Source organism: Apostichopus japonicus, chromosome 20 (genome assembly GCF_037975245.1).
Source record: "Apostichopus japonicus isolate 1M-3 chromosome 20, ASM3797524v1, whole genome shotgun sequence".
Classification (NCBI taxonomy): domain Eukaryota; kingdom Metazoa; phylum Echinodermata; class Holothuroidea; order Aspidochirotida; family Stichopodidae; genus Apostichopus; species Apostichopus japonicus.
The window spans coordinates 32,945,989-32,965,857 of NC_092580.1; the positions used below are offsets into that span (position 1 = coordinate 32,945,989).

At 37.8% G+C, this 19,869-nt stretch overlaps 2 protein-coding genes across 14 annotated transcripts in view; both read right to left on the reverse strand.

Annotated features, from left to right (window-relative positions):
- LOC139961830 (protein bicaudal D homolog 2-like) overlaps positions 1-8,621 on the reverse strand; it is a 37,137-nt gene extending 28,516 nt beyond the window's left edge. For 9 of the 10 annotated variants that reach the window (XR_011791036.1, XR_011791035.1, XR_011791034.1 and 6 more), the window contains exons 1-2: positions 8,236-8,619; positions 760-1,101 (exon numbers count right to left, since the gene is read on the reverse strand). Coding sequence is in view for 7 of the 10 variants with exons in the window: in XM_071961381.1 (XP_071817482.1) it covers positions 760-1,101; positions 8,236-8,463 (570 nt within the window). In the remaining 3 variants the exon portion in view is untranslated. Of the gene's footprint in view, positions 1-759; positions 1,102-8,235 lie in introns of all 10 variants that reach the window. The other variant, XM_071961375.1, reaches the window with a different exon arrangement.
- A 674-nt stretch (positions 8,622-9,295) lies between these two features.
- LOC139961832 (tRNA methyltransferase 10 homolog C-like) lies at positions 9,296-17,772 on the reverse strand. Of its 4 annotated transcripts, none has more exons than XM_071961386.1 (2): positions 17,514-17,772; positions 9,296-12,418 (listed from the first exon to the last, which is right to left on the reverse strand). In XM_071961386.1, the coding sequence occupies exons 1-2, from the start codon at positions 17,601-17,603 to the stop codon at positions 10,898-10,900; spliced, it is 1,611 nt and encodes a 536-aa protein (XP_071817487.1). In that variant the 5' UTR covers positions 17,604-17,772; the 3' UTR covers positions 9,296-10,897. The 4 variants fall into 4 exon arrangements, with proteins under 4 accessions (XP_071817487.1, XP_071817488.1, XP_071817489.1 ...); XM_071961387.1 differs by having other exon boundaries at positions 9,297-12,418; positions 17,531-17,688; XM_071961388.1 differs by lacking the exon at positions 17,514-17,772 and adding an exon at positions 17,253-17,406 and having other exon boundaries at positions 9,297-12,418.
- Positions 17,773-19,869: the final 2,097 nt, after the last annotated feature.

Genomic DNA, 19,869 nt, shown 5'->3' on the forward strand with positions numbered 1-19,869 from the left:
GCCGGATCCAAAAAATTGGATCAGGTGCATCCCTATTAGAAAATACATTACATCCAAAGACAATGTCTTACTTTTCACAGTAAATTAGAAAATACACTAAATCCGAAGACAAAGTCTTACTTTGCACAGTAAATTATAAAGTACATGTATTTCCCTACATCAGTTCCTGTACCGCAATGCAATTGCATGAAAATATTCAGTATGTTAGTTAGTTACGTCAAAACTTATCCATATTATCAAAGGAAAGTCTTTTCTATACAGAACAGATACCAGAACTGCGGCTGCCACTGCTTATACAAATATTAATCTAGTGGATTTATCAAGGAATAGCCTCATTTTAATGATACCTCTGTTGGCTGAAGTTGTTATTGCCACAAACTCATTGTACTAGCAGCTTGTTTCATAACTCATGCTACCTGTACTTCACTCATATAGAACCTCATTCCTCAAACACTTATGTTCTTTTAAACAATAACAAACACCCTCTATGTAAAGTGCAAGTTATGTTCATGTACTTTTATAAGTGCAATGCTCAATTTCTTAACAAAATCTTTTCCTAAAAAGAAAAGTTTTAACTTTCAACTAAAAATGAAAAATGCACTGTCTTATACAATTCCTGAAAATGTAGATTACTTTTAATACTGGCAAGTTTTGTCTGAACAACTTGAGGTCCATTCTTTTGACCAATTGTTCACACATTCCCTCCTTCCCCCCATCTTTGTGAGTCATACAGTCAGGATAGGGGTTGGGGCCACTTACATGTTTCTGCATAGTAGTGTTCTCCTCTTCAAGTTCACTGTAGTCTCTCATCATCCTTGACTCTCGAAATTTGATGTCTCGTAGCTCATCCTTCAGTATCTTCTTCTCTGATTCCATCTTTTCAAAGGAGGAGGTCAACTCCACATGCCTGCTGTGGATTTTACTATTCTCAATTTTCACATGGTTCAGCTCTTGAAGTTTGACTTTGAGGTCCTGCTCGACATCACCTAGTCGTTTGGTAAGCTCAGCCTCCCTGGACGCTGTCTCTTGTAGAAGGTTCTGCTCGTGGGACACTTCTTGCTCCGTATGTTTCCTCTGCCATTGATGTTGGTGATCCAAAGCCTGCAATGGAATAAACAGCAAGTCACATGATCAGAAGCTAGGGAGAGCCAGAGCAAAGTTTCTATGGTACAGTACTAGTCCAGTCGCCTGAGATGACCAGTTGTTTACAGTACAGCACACTGTTTGAACACACTGTATGTCTCTCCTAAATAAGAATTTTTTAATTGCTGTTCAGTCCAAGATTACAGTAAAATGCTCAACGACACATGTGTCACACTGTAAGTAAATTTAAATATTTCTCCATTTTATTAATTTCACCATTTAGCTCATTTGCAATCAGATTTCTAACCCAGTTGACAACAGTAAATACAGTATACACTATGCAGTGTTTTCATACAGTGTGATACCATCATGTGATATGCCAGCCTGTACTTGTTTAACATTGATACAGTAGGTCTCCACACTGATCATACAGCTGATTCAGTGATATGCACAGTATACAAACAAATATTATCAACATGATGCCTTTAGATTGTTGCATCAGGGTTAACCTTTCTATATTTTGTTGTTGAATGTTGTCAAGATGGATTGAAATGTAATGTATGTGTTATGGCAAGGCAAGTAAGGAAGGAGTAAATTATAAATTCAAGGACTTTCTAATTAATTTGTATGATGATCTACAGTAGTCAATTTTGCCATTGATGAAAGTGTTACATGGAGCAATGCATCACTACGCATGTATATACATATGTATACTACTGAACAAACAGAAAGATACTATATTTTATGGTAGTGCTACACAATCTTTTAGTACTGTTACTTTCAGTTTTATTTTTAAAATAATTGTCTGAAGAGAAAATAGTCATTTGAAGGACATTAATTGATATTCAGGACTAACTGTACATAGTACAACACAAAATACTGCACATGCTACAGTATATTAACACAAACTCAGAACAAATTACCAGTGCTTCCTTCTGGGACTGTACGTACAGTATGTTAGATCTATAGGAAGCCACTGATATGTAACTTAAACCACAAAGCCATCATGCTCAGTGACTTCACCTTGGGCCAAATTTTAATGGTAGTCCAATCCTTGGAGACAACCATATTTGCCATATTTCTTGTTTGGGCAACCAAAAGGAGGTCGTCCTGGGAAAACTAGTTGCTTACTGTACATCAAATTCAGTGGGCACTGTAACTCAATGCCCTCAAATAGAAATAGGTAAAATGATTAAATTGGTGTCACTCTCCACTTTGGAAATACTGAAATAAAACAAAAATAGTGGTAGGCCTTTGATCCACTGGAAAGGCAATTTTACTGGTCCATGATTTCAAGGTTTTCAAACTTTTGAACTACAGCAGAGAACTTTTGACCTCGGAGAAAAAAACTAAGGTTCATTTACATTACTATGATGGATTTACTATACTGAAGTATACCAATGATATTCATCCATCAGATCCTAACTGGTTTCCTGAAAGGAAAAGCTATACAGTCACTCTTACCAACCTTGAAAACTTGTGTGGGGGGCTGTGGATTGCACAGTTGGGTATGACTATAATGCGGATCCCAAAGTCGGTAATTACTATTACAGTTATATACTGTAGGTTTGTCCAACACGGCAACATACAGAAACGGTGTACTCAAAGCCAAAGTGAATTAATCAGGTCACACATCCGGAGTCTATGTATGCTAAATTCTTCAATACCATCCTCATTATCTTTTGAGAAACATTTCATACTGTAGTTTTGATTTAATAACTGTACTTAAAGGTTTTCAGACTTCAAATGATTTCTGTTGACTTCAAGTATCCTTTTACCTCCACAGAAAACAATCCTAGTTCTGGCCTCATTGGGCCTTCATCTGCAGTACAGAAAGTGCACACTGCAAATGTGTATTATCACATGAATGTGTAAATTACAAAGGCTTTAAACTTGAGTCTTGACCTCAGATGACCTGTGAGGCTGTGACCACCACATAAAGCAATCAAAATAAATGATAATATTCATACACCGTGTAATATGGTATATATGTCAGTCAATGTAACGTCGGGATTCACGTCCTACTGCACAGTGCATACAGTACAGTACTTGTAGTGCAAAGGCTATTGGCTCATAAATTGAACATGTTCCATGTTGTTTACTGTCATGACAAGCATTGTCAAGATCAGATTGTACAGTAGTAAGACTAGTGTACAGTACTGTAGGTCAAAGCACTTCCAGCATTCTCTGTATACAGTATATTGAATTGACACCAGTCCACAGAGGCAAATTAGCAATCCAAGCCTGCAGTCTGATATTACCTAGTACTAGATCTGTCACCTTAAAGACGAGTTTCAGTTAACTTGCTAATACAGAGCAGCATAGACCTGACAATATCTTACATGAAGATGAAGCACTGTCATACATATACTGTAAGTACACTCACATTTCCTGGTGTACTTTAATACATGTACTGGAAAAAACTGCAGCATATTGCTCAGTATGGGCAACTTGCTGCACATATTCATCTTCTCGTATCAATACAGACTGTATAAAATAACTGTAATTTGATTTTTTTTTTTAAATATTTTTTAATTAATTAATTTCAATTGCAATATTGGATCAGACAAAATTGTGACCACAGCAGGCAACAGTCCATCTTTGATTTCTTATTTCTATGCAAAGTTGTACAGGACAATATTTCAAAAGGCATTTACAAATTTGACCATTGAACAGATGCTTTTAACACGTCTATGTAAAGTCAAACTTGGCCACACAAATTTATTCAGCTTTGCAAATATGTATGTCTATTATGGCCCTCAGATGTGTTAAAAATGTCATCTCTTACAGCCCAGTCAATCTACTGTAGTAAGTACTAAGTACTGTAGTACTTAAATAACCCCTGAAATATGCATTGATTTAAATATATACTATTTGACTGTTCTTAGTCATCCATAATCTATACTATAGTACAATGACATCTGTCTGTTTGCTTTCAACATTTAATCTAGAAAAGATTAGTTTACAAAAATAAATCTTCAGGTTTATCTAGATGGTAACAGCTCTGTACTGTAGATGATGCAAAATGGAAGTTTACATCACAGTTTAAAAGTTGAGACTAAATGTAAAGATATAAACAACAACTGTGTGTGCTTACCATTGAGTGTGCTTGCTACATTACTGTAGTTGTAGGAGTACATAGCAACAGAATGAGGGTAAAATGCATTACTCTGTGTGAATATGAAATGGCTTGGTAAATTAGAGTAACACAAAGCTACAACCTAACAGAAAAACAGAGCTTTAGGTACAATACACTACAGTAATTCACAGTACTGATAAGAGCTATGCAGTGAAAGTTGCTATATACTGTACAAGGAAATGAATAATTTCAAGTTAGTTCAACTTAGTTCAACTTAAAACATCAATTAAATGCACTGATAAGGTTTCATTTAATGTCTGGTCTACAAAGCGTCCTTGTTCACTTCCTTCGCTTTCAACAACATACATTCTGTCCGTATAAATTCAAATCAGAGCATCCTGCCTATTAATGCAAAACTTAATAATGAGATTCCAAAACAGGAAGGTCACTCATTAGCATTAGACAGTGTGCTCAGATGCAGAAGAATGCTATCAATAAATGTAGCAGCTACCTGAATAATAAAATATCAAAGATTATTCATACATGTGTCTGGTGATTATTTGTCTGGAGACAAATGGAAGGTTACCACTATGGTTTACTGTTTGCACACTAATAGGCTAATCCTATTAGGTTCTATGGACCTATTATTATTATTGTACATCAGTACTGCCCTCAGCATATCTTTACATCACAAAAATCGATTCCAATCACTTTCTGCTAATTAATAAATGAAAATAGATCCCTTTTAAAAAGGTGTTGTAAGATTCCAAGAAATGCTAAATATTTTAATACAAACTGATCACAATATTGTGGAATTACACATTGAGAAACAACACCCCTCTTTAGCCAAGCCGTTCCAGCCTAACACTAGAAAAACTTACAGCGCCACCATAATCAGTTACTGTCGTGTCAAGTAACCTTGCAAATTAGTTTTTCCCTAAGTCGTTGTTTGTGACTTACACAATTTAAGGAAGAGACAATACTCCCACTGTCATCTTTATCTTATATTACAGAGATCATTGTGAGCAACCCCCTTAAACAGTTTAATATCTTGTGTCATTAAGGAGATACTGTACATCCTTATTAAAATGTCTGGGAGCAGTCCATATTTTAAATCTGTTATGTCATAGTGCCACAATGATCTGAAACCATTTAATTTATTTTTATTTTTTTCTCTTAATATTTTCAAGGTAGAATGTTAAACAACGTTGAACCCAAGACCAATGCCAACATAAGGTCATGTTTGGAGACCTTAATAGCGTAGATTTATCAGTTTCAAAATCTTGATTACCAGTCCTTTATTGAAATAGATACAGTACACACTGAACTGCTGAAGCACATGAGGCTTGATGTCATATTTATATGTGTGTGAAGGAAAAATTTATCTGGGATATCTCCCTAAGGAAATAGGATGTCTCATGACTATGTACACATGTGTTCGGGGGGGGGGAGGGGGGAGGGCTCCTATGACATTTATCTTTATTAAACAGACCAATAGGGATGGTAGGCTTTGTGTCTCCTTTAATGAGTAGCGGTACCTACCAATTTCCTAGGATTCTCATTACGTGAAGTATAGTTTGCTTTTTCAGTCAATATGTCCGCAAATTGAAGAAATTTAGTTGTATCCATATTAGTATAACACAACAATGAAAATGGACATTGTAAAAGAAAAAAGAATCAGCTTGTCAAAAGTTCAATTTGAGAGGATTCAGTAAAAGGCACAATTGTTGGCCACAAGCCTCAAACAAAAACATCAAATTTTCAAATCATCCTACTAAACTGTACCCAGCAGTTTACATACAACCGTTTTCTTATCTGCTGTTTCGGTTAACTGTGCTGGATAAAGCCTAGTCTACAGTAAGTTAAGCCTGTGTACTACTATAGTCCTGATCCTCGCCGGTCTGTTATATTTTGGTCTACACCATGCGATAATAGCTTGGAGCTGAGTTTTACAATGGTAAAAGCTCAGCATAGGTTAGGGATTAATAATAATATTAATAGTATTAATTCTCTTAATTAAAATGGGTTAGGGATGTGAAAGTTTCGTTTTCAAAATAATTTGCAGTAGTCTCTACTAGTGTTTGCACGGGTTATCCGGGTACCCGGGTACCCGCCCGACGTGATACTACCCGGTTCCTAAGTTATTACCCGAATCCTAAGCAAAGTGTGATTTAAAAAAAAAAAAATGGCAAACCGACGGTTAGGCAGATTTCCCATTGACTTAGTGTGGTGTTAGGCTACAATGTGGTCGAAGATAACAGCAATAACGAAAGCTTTCCATAGATATCTTATAACTGCGTCACAATTTCAGCTAATAAACAGATGGCTAGGCTAGACTACCCCCATTGACTTAGTGTGGTGTTAGGCAACCATGTGGTCGAACGTAACAGCAATAACGAAAGTATTCCATGGATGTCTTATAACTGCGTAACAACTCCAGCAAATAAACAGATGGTTAGGCTTAGCTAGATTTCTCATTGACTTAGTGTGGTGTTAGGCTACCATGTGGAAGAAATTATTATTTATTCATTCGTTTATTTCAAAGAAAGAAAGGCTGACAAGGAATTTTACGCGATGTTTATGGATTATAGACGGGATAACTAAAAAATAGTAATCGCAAGTGGCTTTTTACTAATCGTTTATTCCAAATGCGATCAAATTGCGCGAATCGCGCAATCTCGCGGCTAATGCGAACCCTGGGCCTGCATAATAGATAGTAGAAGTATTAAAAACTGTTTAAGAGCTAAATTGGATATTTATATGGTTTGATCCAATAGATGTGCACGAGCTAGCATAAGCAGCGGCGGCAGTGCGATGTTAGTAGTAATGCTAATTATAATTTAATAATTTATTTATTAACAAGTTAATGAAAGAAACAGAAGCAAATAAAAATTATTGAGGGAGGTTTTATACCTTATCTTTCACCTACGTATTTGAACATGAAAACATTGTCAGTAGAGAATATAATGCATTTATTACAGCATCCAACATGTAATTTCTTGAAAATCGTGATACACGAGTGTAAACAAATTTTTTCCGGGTACCCGGATACCCGACGGGTAACGGCCCTCGGGTACCCGGTTCCCGATTTTTGGAACCGTGTAAACACTAGTCTCTACACAAATGCACAACACTGGAATATATTGATTGGCAACGAGTGGAACATTATCCCAACTACAGAATACCCCACCAGTTTTGACACCTCACTTTGTATGCATCGATTTACTACATTATCGAGATACTGTACAGTAAGTTCGATCCACAACTGCGTCTCCACTCAAGAACGGAGGCTCAGTGAGCTTTATCATTTTTATGAAAACTAAAAAACATTGCGTCATTCTCAAATAAAACTTTCAACCCCACTGCGAATCCACTCGAGAAAGGAGGCTCATATGAAAACTACCATTAGTACGTGTGTTGCATAACGTTGTGTCATTCTCAAACTAAAGGCAAGGACTAACTTTGGTTCACTGCAACTTTGTGCAAGTGAACCCCATCATTTTCAGAAAAGTGTTTTCTGACAATGGCATGGTACTCCATAGTTACTTCTAGGTCTGGACCTATACCCGAGGCGCCGAGGGCAATGTCGTTCCGCCATTGGTACTTTCAGCCATAGGCCTAGACAATGTGCTCTTTCCGCCAGAGAAAAAGTGCCATTCTGCCATGGCAGAAAGGATCGAAACCCATGGGGGTGTATGCAAACTACAGTATGCACCTCTGGCGGAATAGCACTAGATCCTCTATACGCCAATCCTTTTATTAAATTACGAAATCCTTTGACTGTGGTCTTGGAAACCCATGAAATGATGTTTACTTTACGCTCAGTAACACTAACACAGTAACAGCGAGATGCTAGAGCACTTCGCAATGTTGTATTCGAATAGACTAGGCCTTAAAATAATCAATTTATTTCCCACGTTAGGATACTTTTTCGGCGGTTTGGAACCGCACAGTTAGACCATCGTTAGGTTGTAGCCAATCGACCGATCATGCATGGCGCAAAAGCATTTGAAATTTACGTAATAATTTAACAATTGTCCTTCATGAAACTTATCATAATGAATAAAAATTACCTCTTTTGCCATTTGCAATTCTTGCTTGGCCGTTTCGAATAAAATCTCCATTTCCTCATTTTGCTGTTTGAGTTGTTGCTTTTCGTCGAGAACTGCGAGTCCATACTCGGCGGCCTGCACTTTTTCCCGGCTTGCCTGAGCTAACTCGTCCTTTAAACGAGCAATTTTTACCCTCAGCTCGTCGATTGTCTCCAATCCGTCTTCTGAATCAGACATTAAGATATCCATATTTCTAATTTATTGAAGTGAAAGTTAAAAGATATGCCAAAATTTGGCTAAAAATCATTAAAAGTTAGGCTGAAGACGCCCACTTCAGTGTACCAACCTCATCGTGTTGCACTTGTAGCATACTGCAGTACATGTTCGAAACATCCAACTAGCCCCTTACAATTATGCATATAACGCATAGTGAACACAAATCGGATTACAATGTCTGTAATGTGTATGTGCCGCCTGTCAAGTGCGGGGCAGACAACAACACCATGGACGTAGCACTACGATGAAGACACGCTCTTACTCTTGGCACAGGTATAATTAACAGAAATAGGAGACTTCCAACACCAATATAATCCAACCATTCTGTCCACCATTCACGGTTGAAATGGGTAGATAATCAGGGATTAAAGCCCTTGAAGGTTGATAAGGGGAATGGAAAATAGGGAGGGGTTTAACGGGAACAGTAAAAATTGTGTGAAGGGGAATGTTGGAGAAGGGAAGAGACAGGAGGTGAGGGGATAGGATGGGTAGCAGAGGAAAGGTGACTGGGATAGCGAGAGAGATAGTGTGAGGGGGAGTGATGGGAGAAAAGGAAGTGGGAAATGACTTTGGGGTACAGGAACAAGGACAATATATATTGAACACAAATTTTAAGGACTCCAAAGTTGGTAGGAAATGATAGAGGGTTGGAGCGGGAAGATTGGGGAGGGGGAAGCATAAGAAGGAGATTGAGGTGGGGATTGCCAAAGGGAGAGAAACTGGTTGGCAGGGAAACAGGAACCAATTTTGCAGACCCTAAACTATTAGGAAGCGATGCCAAAGTGTTTCATCATAGCAAAAACTATAGAAAATGTTTTCTTCTCATTTACTGCATAAAGAAATGTTTCTTCTTCATTCTTAGATCTACTTGCACTGACGAAACAAATGGAAAATTACATTATTCAAAGAGTTGAGACAAGAAAACAATCGCTTTTCTTTCATGAATTGTCTACAAGAGATTACCAGTTAGATTGTTTACACATTCCATATCAAATGTGCAGTGTCTCATTTTTCACATTTTGATTATAATTATAAATTCAAATATAAACCAGAGAAGCCAGTTGGCTTAGTGACTCCTTGCCACATTTTGTATAAGAACATTAAAAAGTAAAACTGAAAACAAGATTTTGAAGCATATCGATATTGGCCATTACTGCCTTCAAGTGATCAGCAAGTTTCTTGCACAAATGCGGATTTACCTATCAACTTACCAATCAATTACAATGTTCATACAAGCTTTCCTAAGGCAGTAAGCAAGTGTACAAAGATTTTTTACTTCTGTTGACCTCAAATGACCTGTGAAGGAAAGTTACACAGCAGATGATCCAAGGCCAAGCCTACTTTTACAAGTAAGAATGAGGGAAGAGGTTGTAAGCAGGTACAGTAATTAACCTGTTAATTTCATTTCTGTTTGGTTTAGGATGAGGAAGACATACTTCTTACCATTGGTTTTGATTCAATGTCATCATTATGACCCGGACCAAATATGTCAGATAATGGTCATTCTGGCTCAAACTCTAAAGACATTTATACTGCCACCTTCAAAGCATTTGGCCTCACTGAGATAATTTTATTGACTTATCGTTAAAACTGAATGCTCTTCAAATTCTCTTCATAATTAGGAGAAATCAACAAATTCCACAAGGTACATTTGAAAACCTTTTTTATCATGATAAAATTTACGCCATTACTGAGGATCTTTAAACGTTACAACAGTACAGTAGTTTAATCAAGTCTGATGATTCAAGTTTATGAAAAATGCTACTTTTAAGCAGCTCGATAAGTTTGATTTTACTCCATTAATTTCTCTACATTACAAATGTGCTATGATTTGCTTCTTCCTGTCTACGAGGTGGCATTATTCACTGGCAATTCTCTGGTTATTGTCTTGCAAGGAAAATAGCAATAGAAATTTCCAGCCGGTCTTTGGATAGAGAAGACTTGATTTAGACACACCATTTGCCGATCAAGACTATAAAGCATTGATGTTTCTTTTCAAAAGTAACAGATGTCATTGCGGCATTTAACATTTCTTGTGACATTAAGTTAACATAAAACATTACAAACACATATTGTTTTGTTTATATGTACAGCTACTTTCCTCATTGTGTGTTGTTATCACAACATGTAGCGTTATCTACTGTTACATGAATAAACAGTAAAATATTATCTTCAGTAGGAGGTTACTGAAGTTCAGTGAGATTAACCCTAACCTGAGAGCTTTTAAAGACAACAAATACTGCTGCTGTGAGATTAAATTGCTTACTTATTTCATGAGCTTGATTTCAACCTACAAGCCAATGATTACTAGAAAGGCACATAAAGAAAGAATAGATTTAATAATAGGTTTCCATGTGATATGGATCACATGTTTATAAACTGCACCAACTGGTACTCAAGAAGTGCTTTAGGTTTGAAACCATTTTGATCCTTTTTTGCCTCTTCTATTTTGCTGATTACTCTCAACCTTTTCGGAAGATGAAAATAATGTATCACTCGTAGGGTCGTAGTCTTCCTCCATCTCCTCATTGAAGTAACTTGTCTCTTGAGTTTTCTTAACATCTGAATCAGACAGATCCCACTTGAACTCCCTCTTTGCACGACTAAAGGAAAACCTTGCGTTGTCCCTGGATACGGTTTCCTTCCTCTCACGTCCTTTATGGATGGCTTCCTTCTGCCTTTGATAATATTTTTCGAGTTCGGGCCGGGTGTTAATTTCTTCCAGGACCTTCTTGTTTATTTGACGTGCCATTTTGAAGCCTCCGTGCTTCCTCATGGGCACGTTCTTCAGCGCTTCCGTCCAGTCTTGAGTTTCGTGCATCGTGTGGAGTATCCGTGCGACTTGATCTAAAGTCAGAGTCTTTGCACCTGTCTCCCACTGCAGGTACAGATCCAGAGGCAACCGTGCGTGGTTGATATTGTAACGCTTAGCTTTGCCCAAAGTTATCCCGGTCTGTATCGTTCGGGCATCCACAAGTCCACCGACGACATAGACCTTATCTGCGTCAAACGTGTGCATGATATTGGCCGAGTCCGCGGTCAAATAGATCAGCTTATCGCGAGGAAAGACGTCCATTGCATCTTGATCGGTGACGTTGACCATTAAATTCTCGAAATGGCCCCCAATCATTCTCCTCATCTCTGTCAGGGTGGCACTTCCATCTTTCAGCCCCGTCCAGTGCATGTAGAATGGATCGGCTGCTGTTTTGTTTGCATTTAGGACATGAGTCAGCTGCGAGACCATACTGATAATCTCCGGTCTGGCCATCTGGTCGTCGAAGCTGAAATCAAAAGCTATCTGGGGACCAAAGGTCATAGCAGAGGCGAGCCTCCAATTATCATGTGCTAACATTGTCACATCCGATATCCTTCTAAGTAACCTGTTTACAGGCAGTGTGTCTTCAATATCTTCATCTTTCAAATTATTTTGCCTCTCAGCAGACTTCTGAAGTTTTTTCAACTTCTCCCTTTTTCTCAGACCTTCCCTTTTGACAAGGAAATTCAAAAATTTTCTCTTTCCACCTTTAGACGTCAGGGTTGCGTAATATCCGAGATCCGAATCTGAGATGGTTTCTGGAACGTTCCTTCCAATTGTCCTCATTTCAGTAAGTTCCTTCCGGACTGCATCCAAGTCAGCCCCCGAACTATTGACGCTTCCATCATTAATGCTGTCACCACTTGACGAAGATTCACATCTATTCTGATAAAACGTCCGTTGCTTGAGGCTTGATAGCAAATTAGTTTTATTTTGATGCAGATTACGATGGTACTTCCAGTCGACTTTCTGAGACGGATTGCATTTTGAGAACTGGGAGCATGTTCTGAAGGTGTATAGCCGTGGCTGGTATTTAATGGCAGCTGAAGACAGACATCTTGCAAAGCTGCAGCACTGCACCCCATACATCATATCTTCTTTAAGTTTCCAAATCTGTAGGTAATAGAAATGTAAAAAGAAGATATTAAAACATAGATGGCTCTGTTCTTTTTTTATATATGTAACATTTATACAGTTACTGTTCCATTAGTGGTGCTCTTAATAGTGCAATTTTATATTTCCAAAGATTTTATCAAGATCTGCAAAAACATTTGCTAATACAGTAGCTATAGGAATGATAGAGCATGTTATCTTCTAATGAATTTATGCTATCTCAATAATGTCTCATTATGATTTATATTGTGTGTGTGTGGGGGGGGGGGGGAATGGGAGCCTTTTGTTTAGTATCAAATGATGGGGTGCTGTATACAGTAGCTCCAACTCCAAACTTAATATTTAAGGATTCCTGACACAGTGTTGTGGGCAGAAAGGTTGATTTGGTATGTATGTATATTAGATCATCCTGCAAGCAGGAACTTGCGAAGAAGCCTCATTAGCTTATCAAAGCTGCAAGTTGACCGAAGTCAGTCTCTTACAGTAGATTCATATCTAACGTCCATGATTATGAATTGTCAATTGTCAACAACTCTGTTACCGGACGACATACATTAATCTTGGAGTGACTCGAACTGGGGACCTTATGATTGGAAGGCACTGGCGTCAACCACTGAGCTAACACTCCTATGTACCAGTCTTGTACATCATTTTAGTTACTTTATTTGTTGCACTGTTTTGCTGAGTAAAGCTTCACACCATATATCGTTACCACTTGTGATATCCATCACTTCCACTAACGTATACTACAAAGCATCCCTGCATTGCCTAAGAATTGGTCAAACTTTATCTAAATTGCTTCTGGAAACATTGCATCATCAGAAAATTTATATCATGTAGGAAGAAACTTAGCACGGTTAACATACTGCTTAGAATACTGCATGGTTTAGTTAATACAAAGTAAGGTCCCTACAACAACAACCATACATTGCAAGCTTCACACTGTACCACCCAGACTGTGTCAACATATGGTTACTTCCTCTCAATATTCATCAACTTTTACTATTATAAAACATCTGTAAATCTTACGAACAGGTAATTTTTTTTATCTCAATCATGGTTAGATCAATTCAACAGCATAATAATAAGCAAAATATTGTGTCTCTGGCAAATTACTTCAATCTAGAGAGAAGATTAGCTCATCAAGGAGTGTTAGCTCAGTGGTTAACGCGGTGCCTTTCAATCAAAAGGTCCCGAGTTGGAGTCACTCCAAGATTAATGTATGTGGTCCAGTTAAAAGAGTTGTTGACAAGTGACAATTCATAATCATGGACGTTAAAATATGAATCTAAAAGACTGACTTCGGTCAGCTTGCGGCTTTGATAAGCCAATGAGGCTTCTTCGCGAGTTCCTGCTTGCAGGAGGATCTAAAATAGATACAATATATACATCAAGGCTATTATCAACAAACAGCAACTCCTCTATGGTCACATACAGTAGACTGACCATGAGACCCAACCACCCATAACAATTACAACAGAAACATTTTAATATCACAAATGAAAAAATTCAACTTAAAAGACTTACTTTTAACACAAAGACACTTCATCTAGAGAAAATAAGTGAGGAATAATATACCTGCCCTTCTACTGTCAACACTGTCAGAGTTTTAACAGAATGTGAACAAGATCTAAAAAGGTTCATGCAGCACTTTGGGTGTTGATTATATCAAAGGTCAACAAGGGAACATTGATAATACTACAAAAATAGAAACGTTGCATGTCATCAAAGTTTCCAAACTTATTCTGTACAAATTACAAACATTGTTTTGGACTTTGAAATATGAATATGCCAAATGTATGGAATTCTCATAAAGGATTCCTCAGTATGGCCCCCTGATTTTCATCAATAATTTCATAAACTGTAACAAGTCTATCGAAGTTGTTTCACAAATTCACTACCGAGACAGTACTCAAGAAATCGTGAAAGCAAACACATTTCTCCATGAAAAAGTTTTAAATAATTTATGGCCAGGCATATTATTTGAAGACAGAAAAGCCTCATTTCTCTATGGATTTTTGTGTTGCTGCAAAGAAGCTAACCTGAGGCTGGTGATATAGACTAGAGATCTTATCATGTTTGAAGAATGTTACAAAATGGCAACCTGCACTAACTGAAGCAGTCTGTGGCAAATCAAAATTAGATCTGTATCAATACTCAACTTTAAAATGACCTTACCTTATAACTATACGATCTGAATTTTGATTTAATGCAAGCCATTATGTACATCAATTTATTTGGGGTGAGAACTGCCTGAGAAGTTTGGAATATCCCAAAGTCCAAATAATTGTCTCATTTACCCTTCACAAACAAGTTAGGACCTGGCCAACAAATCTATTTAGATCAAATCTATTTTGAGACATTTGAGGTTAATTATATTTTAGACCACGGTACAATATAGCTAACATGTAAGCAACAGTTGATGATTTGAAGAAAGTACAGCTGTACAAAAATGCTAAGTTTGGACTTTGCTTCTTTTTGGTTCGTGGAATTTCAAATAAATATACACTGCTTAATCAACAAAACATTGTTTCGTTGATCAGTTAAATCACTTTTTATATGTGATGTTGTATTGTCAATGGATAGGTGGTTGAACAGTAGATGTAATTTTCAGGGACAAACTAAAACGAATGACAGCGAATGACCGAATGACAATTGACTTTGTACAGGGTTAATTATCATTTGCAAATGACAGCGAATGACGGCAAATGACAATGAATGACAACGAAGGACAGTATTGAGAAGAGATGGAATGATTAACGGAGTGGATTAAATGCGGTTATTGGTTTTCTGCGCAAAAATGATTTGAGGAAAATCGCATATAACGTGGTTGCAGGGTTTTGGTGTAATTTACGGATAGAAACCACAGGGAAAGTTTTTGTGTGAGAATGCGCTTGAGTGTTGTGCTTTTTACCTCTGTAGATTTATATAGAAAGATAACTGAAGCCGTTTCAAGATTATAGTATTGTTAGTTTCTAACAATTAATATCGGAAAAATGACGTTAAATTTACTTTTCAAAATGAGACTATAAGGTGCGTTTTTATCTTGTCCGTACTTTACTAGATCTAGATACTCACGAAGTCTGAACTGTGATATCCGGTTGAAGCAAATGTCTGTGCTGTCATTACTGTCATTCGTTTTAGTCAACGCATTTTTTTAGTGTGTATAACATATTGTCATTCGTTATGTGTAATGCAATTGTCATTCGTTTTAGTTACACCCTAATTTTCATGGGTTCAACAGCTCTCCCCATGAAATGGTACCAACAATAATGCCCATGACAACAGCATCGCATACAAAAAAATGGTTTCCAAAACAAAGTGGCTATTTTTACGACTAGTTGTAACAATAATTTTCTGTTACACATGCGCAGTTACTTTAACGTGGCTATTTTTACGACCAGGAGTACTATTTTTACAACCAGGAGTAACAATAATTTCCAGTTAGGGTTAGGGTTACCTCTACTACAGGCGCAGTTGCTTTATTTACTTTACTGCGCATGAATTTGCCAATGTCGTAAGAATAGTTTATAAATAATTGTTACGACTGGTCGTAAGAACAGCCACGGCCTTCCAAAAACTGAAGAAGAACATCCTTAGACATACATCTGTCAAGAAAACTGGTGACCACTTGAATAAATTCATGATTTATATTAAGACAGGACCTGCTTTTCTAACAAAAAACATGTCGTGGTCTTCCTCCTCAAAACTGGCCTCCAAAATGCATGGCAATAACATCTCTATGAAAGGATTCCGTAAACTTGCTATGCATATGTTATGCGCTATCGACCGATTTGCGCCATCGATCGATAGCGCTGCGCTATCTATGGATCCGTCGTTAGCGCAAGCATCGGTAGATCGCGCAGGTATCGATCGATGGCGCAGGCAGATCGACGGATTGTATGTCTATTTTTGATAATAACAATGTTTTTTTCTTAAACTTCAGGATGACGCCAAGTGCTGTTTAATGGACACATCACCGATTTTTCTAAAAATTACCCGTTTAATTACCATTTTCTATGTAAATATTTATGATAAATTCAATAAAATTTTATCAATTGATAGTGATACAATGAGTTCCAATAAACTGGTTGTATCATGGAGATAACCTAAATCCATTGCTGAATCAGGCATACTGTATCAGGTTGTATCATATGTCTTCAGGCCTTGGTTCTAAGAAATCTGCTAAATTACTGATGTGATTGGGCCAACAGTGACTATCGACCTCATATAGTACTGATATATAGTGACGATATTCGTAAACATGGAAAATGAGCCAGCTTTTCGAGAACACATGCAGGGCACCGTCGACCACCAAGCTGCTTCTTCAAAGAGCCCAGTCATCAGCGGGGAGAATTACGATGCCATAAAATCTCATCTTCTTCATCCAAGCATCAAGGTGGACTCGCACTTCCGACATTGGGTCAAAACACGGAATTTTCAGATTGTCGACCTTCCTGGCCTTGAGGGAAGCGCCAAGTTCCTGCAAGTTGTCAATGCTGAAAATGTGTTCGATGTCGTAAAGGGTAATCACGTAGACGAACTCAGTCTACGTCAAGGGTATTCACATAGACGAGTTCCCCTTTAAATCTCATCCTACACGGCCCATTAACTATCAATTGATAGCGCAGCGCGATCTACCGATGCTTGCGCTAACGACGGATCCATAGATAGCGCAGCGCTATCGATCGATGGCGCAAATCGGTCGATAGCGCATAACACATACACAGCACAACTGAACCTGATTGATCACAATTATAGGGGTGAGAGCCACCATCCTTCTTACAAATAGAGGTTATTCTATTGCATATTAGTACATTTTCCTACTACTTACAAAGGAACCTTATTCAAAAGTTCTTCTGAACATCGAAGATGAAGAGCCAATGTTTGGTCAAACTGTTCCAGATAGCCAGACCTACAGGTACATTATTTTGTAGGCTACATTGTTAACGTGCATTACTATAACAAGTGAGTACTATAAATAGTGAGTGCACTCAGACTAGTTGTGCGAAAAGCACATGTTTAATCAAATTAGTATAAATATTAGATTATTCAAGTGGCCTTAGCCTGTAATAGTAACAGACGAACAGAACACCTTGTTAAACTTTATACCAATTTTTATCTGTAATGACTTCCAGTCGTTGAAACACCGGTGACATGCGTTTACACCTGCAGTACCGCACATGCTGGTCTTTCACATTCATGTACAAAGTCCTTCATTGGTTGTTGTGATGGCGCTATATTGATTAATATAATCTCTAACACGCTTTTCACGGTAACGTAAACTGTAATTAGTTGAAAATTCCGAGAAAAAAGAAACAGATTAAGCCAGTATGTGTGTCTATATATACAATTCATTAATGAACTCCGAAAGCGTGATGCGACTGTCATCAAGCCAGCAGACAAAGGATCTGCATAACCACGTGTGTGGTTTCACGTGTTTGGCGAGGTTCCCCATAAAGATGTTGGCAATTGAAGGAGACATTTGGTTCCTGTCCATAGCGGTGACATGAATCTGAAGGTAGTGTTTGTTGCCAAATACCAGATACTAGCATCAATTCAGCCAATTCTTTCTTCTTGGGGGTTTTACCACGTTTCGGTTTGAAGGAGTTCTTGAAGGTCTAAATGCCTTCTTCGTTAGTAATGTTTTGGTAACGAAGACACATCCAAGGTTACTAACAGAGTGGGGCGGGGGGGGGGGGGATATTTTATTTCCCCAGATTTCGGATGAAATCCGTAGTGTCATGAACATAAGACGGGAGAGCCGAAACTACTGTACAGCTTGGATGTGGTCCACGGATGTTGATTTTTTTCAGTGGCCGTTCCATTACCAGAGATGATGTGGATTTTGGGCACATGTCAGGATATAAACGCGAGCAAGTCGTTTCAAGGTGGTTATGGCATGACTGTCGGTCAATGGAACGTTAGAGACTATCTTGGATGACTCAGTTCGCTTAATTTTGGTGTAGTTTCTTGAGAGGCATCAGAATCCAGGAGTTTGTAGTGTTGAGATCTAGAGTTGTCGAGGAGTCTGTTGACTTCCTCTCTTACAGCAAGAGTTGCTTGCCAATTGCGACAACTGCTGATGATATGGAACCATAAATGGTGCTAGGCAAATGTATAACTATTCATTGATGCATAAACTCGTTTTATCACACAATCAAACTTGTTTCTAGACATGTTCACTTTTTGGACATCACTGTGACTCTACAAAATGGCTCACTCAAAACAGACTTGTTCAATAAACCCACGAACAAGCACAACTATCTCTTACCAAGCAGTTGTCATCCATGTCATTGTACCAGAAACATTCTGTACAGTCAAGCATTAGAGCATTCGACGCATCGGCTCTGCTGAAGATTTTGATTCTCCCACCAAGGAACTGTCGCAACACCTTCACAGACAGTATGTTTGGGGTTATATGATTCTATCGCAAATGCCATCAGAACGGCCAAAAGCAAACCCCACACTGACACAATGACGTACAGTGCAAAACATGCCAAACCAGTTCCAAATGGGTACCATATTCAAATTGGTTAATGAATTCCACTCTGGTCTCCCACCACTGGCTAATATCATTCAGAAGAATTTTCACATTTCAAAGCACTGAACATCTGAGATCTGTTTTCTCAGAACCACCTGTCAGTTTATTTAAGCGACCTAAAAATCTACGGGACATTTTAGTTCGGGCAGCATTTCAGGATACCTCTTCCTCAGAGGCAAGCAAAACAGAAAATACAGGATCATCGCCCTGTACACACAATTGGAAGATGTGCTTACTTGTTGATTCTACTGGGGCCCTTCAGAGCAACCAAACTAAATAATAATAATAAATAATAATTATTTATTTTGTAAAGCGTAAAATCCACAAAAGTGCTCTAAAATGCTATGTAACAGCAAATAAAAAAATGCATATTCCAAATCCGGCAGAAAAGGGCTTATCTACTGAAATATTTGCAATGTACAATACGTTAGAGAGTTGAAAACACTCTAAGAATAAAACTTACTAAGCATAGATTGGCTATCAAAACAAAAAAGAATTTACATGTTATTGCCATTGACCAAAACGATTCTTGGACAGACAAATCAAGAAAAGGAATTCCTTTGAAGTTACGATGGAATTGGATTCAATATTATCAAATTTTCCAAAACTTCTGCTAATCCAGCAAAACTCAGTAAGTCACATTGACTTCACTGCCATGCCGACACCCTTCTCCTATCAAATGTTTCAATTCCTGCGACTCGTCACTTTTGGTGATCATACACTGGAGAAGGGCTAGTAATGATTGAAAGCTCTGCCAAAACCAAACATTGGCTTATTTTATTTTATATTATATGTATAATATAATACATATATGGTAACCTAAAGCATGTTGTAACTCCACGTTACATGCTGTAGGTTACCATATACATATATTACATTATGTACTTGCTCTACTTCTATGTATTGA

Bases quoted from the DNA above. Each gene is read 5' to 3' on its own strand.
- LOC139961832 (XM_071961386.1), bottom strand. From the start codon at position 17,603: ATGTGCGGTACTGCAGGTGTAAACGCATGTCACCGGTGTTTCAACGAC. The intron at 12,419-17,513 runs GTGTTCTGTTCG...TATTACCTACAG, and splicing joins TTGGTATAAAGTTTAACAAG to ATTTGGAAACTTAAAGAAGA.